This window comes from Streptopelia decaocto, assembly GCF_964273445.1.
Source record: "Streptopelia decaocto genome assembly, chromosome: 2".
NCBI lineage: Eukaryota > Metazoa > Chordata > Aves > Columbiformes > Columbidae > Streptopelia > Streptopelia decaocto.
The window spans coordinates 126904845-126911622 of record NC_138655.1 but is presented as its reverse complement, the minus strand read 5'-3'; the positions used below and the strand labels follow the sequence as shown (position 1 = coordinate 126911622).

The window sequence follows — 6778 nt, the reverse complement described above, 5'->3', positions numbered from 1 at the left end:
TACACAAAAGGAGCATGTTACAATGTAGGAGAAAAGGTTCCACAGTTTTATTTTGCAGTGTACTTGGGCCACTGCTAGAATCCTGCACATCCACCCCAGCGGGGACTACAAAACCCCATTAACTTTTATCCTCTCCTCCTGCAAACAAAGGACAGAATTTAACTGCAGCAGTCATATTAAATGAATATAGCAGCTAACATCCATGCATTGAAGAGTAAATGGGTTATTTTACTTCTCTTTTTTAATCAGTGCTGTAAATACATGCATACTGAAGGACTGCAGCAAGTACTGTTGCAGTTAGAAAGGGGCAGAACATGACATTTTCACTGTGAGAGTTGGTTTTATATAAACACTGACATTAGTGGAACTGCATGTTGTGACTGATTCGTAGCAGTGACTTTCAAATGCAGAGCGGGTTTTGCTGTTCTCCTGTGCAGCCACACACAGATGCAGGCAGCACCTCCCCCTGTGCACCAGCTCTTACAAAGCTTCCCAACCTGCCTGTCTCTCTTCAGCAGACCCTGCTTTCAGTGCAGAGTCAAAAGGACAAATCTCTTACTTTCTAAGATTCTTTGAAACAGACTGTACTGAAAAAAACCCACACTGATTTGATAAAAGTCTGGCATTACATGAGGTGTGAGCTAAGAGCTCAGCTCTGTGGTAGTCAAAATAATATAAACAAGTAATACAGTCATAAACGTTTCATATAAGCCTATAACCAGAACAGAAGCTATAAATGTCAACCAGTAATGTTTTGTGAAAAGGACTTCTAATAATACTTACTCTTATTTCTCTATAAATTCCCTTTTCCCCAGGCACTTTCCTGGGACACAAGATGAGTAGAGATGCTGGTGTTCTCCTTCTCCGTAGACACAAATGAGTAGCATAGCAATAGGTTATAGTCACTGGAAGAAACTTGACCGTACATCTGTTGCTATCCTTGGCCGAGCAGAGCCTAATGCCCCGGTGCTATGCTGCTTACTCCTTAGGGGGAATGTAAAGGCCATCTTTTCTCACTGGAAGTTACTGGTTTATTCCATAGGAGAGATATTTTTTTTGCTGCAGACATCAGTGAATATGATAGTTTAGAGTGCTTCCAAGTGTGTGTGCACACAGGCTTCCCTGTCCAAACTCTTTGGGTTTGAAGAGAGCAATCTACAGAGTAATATGAAGCACTCACCCTGGGCTCCTCTCCTTCAGTAACCTGTATTGACCAATTTCCACATGTCTTATCTTTATGGGCTAGTCAGGGAAGCTTAAAGTAGCAGAAGTTGATGCGCAAAAGAAGATGAGGCTGAAATACCACTGCTTTTACAAACTCCACCATGTGATCATAGGCATCTGTGAGCAACAGAATGTGTAGCTGATGGAAGGGGTTTTGGGAATCAAATCTATATTACGTGCTATAGCTCTCCACAGAACAAATCACCACTTTTAACACAGTGTGTGGTACAAACAAGTCCTTTTTTTTTTTTTTTTCCTTTCTGAATGAATAAATAAAAAAGGTAAAGGCATTTGTCTGGCCATGTATCATCACACAGAAATTTAAACTCCCAACTCTAAACCAGCTCAAGCGTATATATTAGCACTGTCTCAGCGTGTCAGCTACATTATTTTTTTAAAGATGGACAATTAAAGACAGTTCTGTGTTCTTCAGGGCTACAAAATACTCACCTACGCACACCTATCGTGCACAAACAAAACGCCTCACAGTTTCAGCCATGCACGCCGACAACACCGCATCCACCGTCGGCAGCCCTGGATTTCATTATGCGCTCGGGGTGCTGCCTTACTGCTCTAAGGCTCCTCCTCCTGCCCCGCCACCGCCGGGTGTCCCTTCACGGGGACACCGACCTCCACCTCCACACCGTGGGCAGGTGAGCGGGAGCCGTCCCGGCCCCGGGGCCGGCCGGGCCGCCGCTCCGCCCACGGGGGCGAGCCGCGGGGCTGGCCGCCACCTGCCGCCGCCGCACAGCGCCCGGCCGCTCCCCGCCGGCCTCTTCCCTCCTGCCCTCCTTCCCTCCCTCTTTCCTTCCCTCCCGCGGCGTGTCGAGGGAGGAGCGGCCGCGCTTCCCCGTGGGAGAAGGAGAGCGCTCCCGCCGCGGGCGGGCGAGCGCCCGCAGGTCAGTGTGGCCTCCCGTACCTGTTGCGCCGGGAGCCGGCGAGGGGAGGGAAGCGGGGAGGGAAGCAGGGAGGGAGCTGCGCCCCATCGCAGCAGCACCCAGGAGGTACCCGGGCTCCCGGCCCCGTCCCACGGGGACGCAGAAGCCCCAAGGTACGGGGCCTCGGGGTGGGCATCTGGGGCTCGGGGGGTGGCGAGTGCAGGGAGCGGATCCCGCGGCTCAGCTCCGGGGCTGTATTTACCTGTGACTCTCTCCGCAACCGCGCATGGGAAGGCGGGATGGCGCTTCAGAGCCTCTCACCGGGGCTCAGCCAGGGGCAAAGCGCAAAATCCTCCCGCCCGCGCCACCCGGCTGCCTGGGCAAGAGCTGACCTTCCCTACCCAGCAGCTCCCGGGGTGACGGGCAGAGCTCCCCCAGCGCTGCCCGTGGTGGGGGATTGCCCGACTCCCCCGTGCTGGGAAAGAGGCGTCCCCGCCGCCTTCCGCTGCACCCAGCGCCTTTCCGAGCGGAGGGGAGTCCCGGCGGGCGGGGTGGCGGTGTGCCCGGCTGCCAGCCCGGCTGCCAGCCCGCTCCCGCTCTCTTTCCCCCCGCAGGAGCCCGAGATGGCGGACAGCGCCGCGGCCACCGCCGCCCCCCCCGCCGGCGTCAAGGGCAGCGCCGCGGCGACCTGGTGGAAGTCGCTGACCAGCAAGAAGAAGCACAAGGAAGCGGCGGCCCCTCCGCCGCCCCCCGCCGCTGCCAACGAGGTCCCCGCCGCCCCCCACAGCTCCGGCGGCCGGGAGGAGCAGCCGCCCCACTCGGACAGCGGCGAGGCCGCGGGTGGCGGCAACCGCCGGAGCCTCCGCATCTCCCACTCGGGCCGCTTCAAGGAGAGGCGGAAGGTGCGGACCTCGCTGCTGGCCGACGGCCCCGAGGTCTTCGACGGCGGCGGTGCCCCGGGCCGCACCGCCGAAGGGGGCAAGTAGCCCAGGAGGACTTCGCCCCAGGAGCCGCCGCTGGAGGGGTGGCCGGAGCCTGCGGCAGCCCCACAGCTGGAGTTGGCCTCGCTTGGCGCCGTGGGCAACACGGAGGTGCATGACAGCAGCCTCCCCAGCCCTGACCGGACACTGTGGGGAGCCCGGCACCTCTGCCAGACGAGGGAATCGCGTGCTGTCTTAGATGAACACCGCCAAGACCAAACTCCCAGATGATGGGACGATGTGATTGTCTTAACGAAATGACACCAATAAACACCCCACTCCCCGTGCTGTGGTGAGCGGACTCAGAGGTGCTATCTCAGGGCCCAGGCTGGGGTCTCTGTACCTTTCCCGGGAGCCAATGTGCTCACTGCTCAGGCCCGTGACCCAGCTCCCCTCGGCTCTCCAGCTTAGGGGGTGTTTTGCTGCTCTCATTTCACACGCTGCCTTATCGAAGGAAGGGGGGAACAAAGTGCTCTTATCTCATTTGAGGGCTGGGGACCTCTGGCAGTGCTGAAGCTCCCGAGCTGTCGTGCTTCTGCCCTGCATTTGGCATGCATGCCGTGAACCCATCCTCCTTCCCCTTCAGGGGTCAAAAGAGAGGTGTTGTGAGGGGCAGGTGCCTGCATTCGCCTGTGCCCCACATCACTTTGTATTTAATGTGCAAAAGGCAGGACTGTGCTGGTTTTCTCCCTCTTCTCACTGTGTACTGATCAGCAGGTGTTTCAGAGGCCGGTTTACCCTAGGTCTTTTACAGAGGGTGGCTGGTTGTTGTCTGGCAATTCATGCTGTTTACCCAGGGAACACATGATTTTTGCATAATTGGCGATAATTGGCATAGTGAAGCTCCAATGAAAAAATGGTGTGATAAAATGTAAAAACTCTTTTGGGAGACGACGCCAGCCCTGGAGAGCACCGACAGGGTTGTGCTCCTAATGTGGAAATAGGTTTGGGCACCACTGGAAATGTTCTTCACTGTTTACTGTGTCCAAAGCTTGTGAAGCAAGATTAAAGATTCCCAGGATTTCTTTTGACAGCAAGATACTGTGTTTTAACTCAGGCAGCTGTCTGCTCCCTCTAACAGCTGGATTTTTGGACATAGTAAACCGTAAGCCAGATTTGTACTGGTGTTGTGCCTTACAGAGCAAACTTTGCTAAAAACACTCAGCAATTATATATTTCTTGATAGTAGGTGATGTAGCAACAGCTGATTTATTTATTTTAAATGCATTCACAGTACACTTTATATTGTTAAAATGGTTTTAGACTTTTTCTGAACATGAGATATTACAGTGACAGGGACTGAAAATTATTTCCTAGCAGTCAAGTTATGATTTTGTTGGTTGTAACTAATGATTTAAGGTCAATTAAAATTAAAAAGTCACCTGAAAGGAAATAAGAGCTGAGTTCCAGGTGAAAATAAGGATTAAACCAGTCACTGATGATCACTAAAATGAAGCAGTAGATGCTGGGCAAGTGCCCCATGATTCAGTGTGTGTAATAACATATAATGAACTTTGAAAGCTCCTGAGCGATAAACCTGGACAACCTAGCTGACTTCGGTGCTTACCAGCCCTTCACTCAGCTGCTTCTTCAGACTCTGAAACCCAAGGGCAAAGGGACTGTAGCATCAAATCTATTTCCATAAAACCTTTTTACCACCCAATATGCAAACGTGTTTTTTTTAATTTCATTTAGTAAAATGACAAGGTACTGGTTTTGAATGGCCTTTTTATGTTCATGACTACATGTTGACCGAGCAAAGAGCTGGGGGGCTATGGGGGCACCTCTTGAAAGTTTCTTCTTGGAGATACTTCTCTTTTGTGGAACCTCTTCAGTCAAAGGGCATCTGGAATCCTTCTGTTGAGAGGAAGCAATTGGAGCAAACCCAGACTCAGATAAAGGGGTGTGAGCGAGAATGAGGAAAGTTTAAAAGCTGGGAATGGAGAAATAGATGAAGAAGCTACAGTTAGCCTGGGGTGGGGGGAAGGGAGGCAGAATAGATTGGCTCTGCTGCCAGAGTTGTTATACTACCTTTCAAAGGCAATATGTTTCTATTTATCACAGGCAAAAAAAAAAAAAAAAAAAAAAAAAAAAAAATCTGCCTGTATTTATGTATTCTAGGGCCCAAAGAACCTCTTTTGTACGTGTGTGTCCAAAATGGAAGAAGTGAACAGATATTGCACTGGTGTGTTTCTCACTCCTGCGTCTGGTTTGGTGTGAGCCCTGTGAGGGTCACGTCCTCTGAACTACCCAGAAGCCCAAGTACACAGATGCTTTTCTGCAGTTCTAATCCTTACACTGTTGTGCAAATACAGTTTCCTCTCTTCTGTACTCCAACCTACCTCTTTCTACAGTGAACTTCTTTCTGCTCTTTGGAAATGTCTCAGGCTTATTAGCTACAAGTTTTTACCTAGACACAAGATATCTACCAATTTGGATTTTACCTGAGAAGTCTGGTGTGCTGTTCAGATGCTGCTGTTAAGATTCAATATCAATACTGGTTAATATGTGACTAAATATTAGCCATGTCTTAATCCTTGTGTATGATACTTTCAGCTTGGAAATTTGGTCAGAATACAAAGTCAATAAATGCACATAAAATGACTCGCTTGCAGCCATCCTCCATCTTTATCCTGACCTTGAGCTGTGGGAAGGAGACGTAATTCTATCTTCCTGCTCAGTCAAATCCTTGCTTCAATGAATTTGATAGCAGCCGCTGAAAAACTAGATCCATGAGAAAATGGGCTGCCTGCCTCGTCTCATTTTCCCCGCCCTCTGTGCAAGGGCCATGCAGGAATATCTCTAGGTTAGTGCTGGCCTGGGTACCACAGCGAGGAGAAGCCCTGTTGGCCGTAATCAACTTGCAGAGCAGAAATAGCCCTCCTGTTTCTCAGTCTGAGCATCAGATAAAGCTTTAAGTAATGTATACACATGTAAATGAACTAAGCTGATACAGAAAAATATGGCATTTTATGGAGCATCTGATTTTTTTTTTTTTTTAAGCAGAGAAAATTCAACCTTTTGTATTGGAGAATACTTGCTCAGTTATAACAATAGCACATTTCTGTGCATTGAATTATTAAACGGCTGTTGGCATTCTTAATATAGGTATCTTCCTCGTCTCCTTTATAAAGATCATGCGCCAGAAAGTAAGTTCAGGGAATAAGGTGGCTGAGAAGGTAGTTGCTGTTTGTTTTTAAAAGCAAGCATGGTCATATTGACAAAATAAATGGAAATAAGCAGATGAGGTTCAACCTCAACTATGTCAGTTGTGCAATTTTCTTAATATTATTCCAGACACTATTAAGGGTTGCAGGTTTGGGGCAAAAAAAAAATATTTAGTAAATAGAGTTAACTTTTCAAATAAACTTGCAAAGTATATGCCTGCTTATTCCTGCTCTTGCCCAAACTATAAATAAATCTCTGACTAGCTGCCTGGTGAATCATTTGCTGCTATTGTAGGCTGGTCAGTCTGGACCTCAACAAAGATTATAGGGAGCACCTGCAGAAAATGATCCTAAATTGGAAACACTGGAATAAATGCCTTGAAAGCCTCAGATGTTATGTCAGGTTATGACTTAAACTGAACTGAAAGAATGGAGAGGGGATGTGACTATTTGGGGTGGGGGAGAGGGGTCTTCTCTGTTGTTTTGTTTTTGAAGTTCTGTCTTCACTGTAATGCAACCAATGATAATT

General features: G+C 49.2%; 1 protein-coding gene across 2 annotated transcripts; it reads left to right on the top strand.

Moving 5' to 3' along the window:
* Nucleotides 1–2049: 2049 nt before the first annotated feature.
* Nucleotides 2050–4796, top strand: PRR15 (proline rich 15). 2 transcript variants are annotated; one of them, XM_082045596.1, is made up of 2 exons: nucleotides 2050–2123; nucleotides 2717–4796. In XM_082045596.1, exon 2 carries the CDS (start codon nucleotides 2726–2728, stop codon nucleotides 3086–3088), a length of 363 nt encoding a protein of 120 aa, XP_081901722.1. In that variant the 5' UTR covers nucleotides 2050–2123; nucleotides 2717–2725; the 3' UTR covers nucleotides 3089–4796. The 2 variants fall into 2 exon arrangements, with proteins under 2 accessions (XP_081901722.1, XP_081901723.1); XM_082045597.1 differs by lacking the exon at nucleotides 2050–2123 and adding an exon at nucleotides 2219–2275.
* Nucleotides 4797–6778: the final 1982 nt, after the last annotated feature.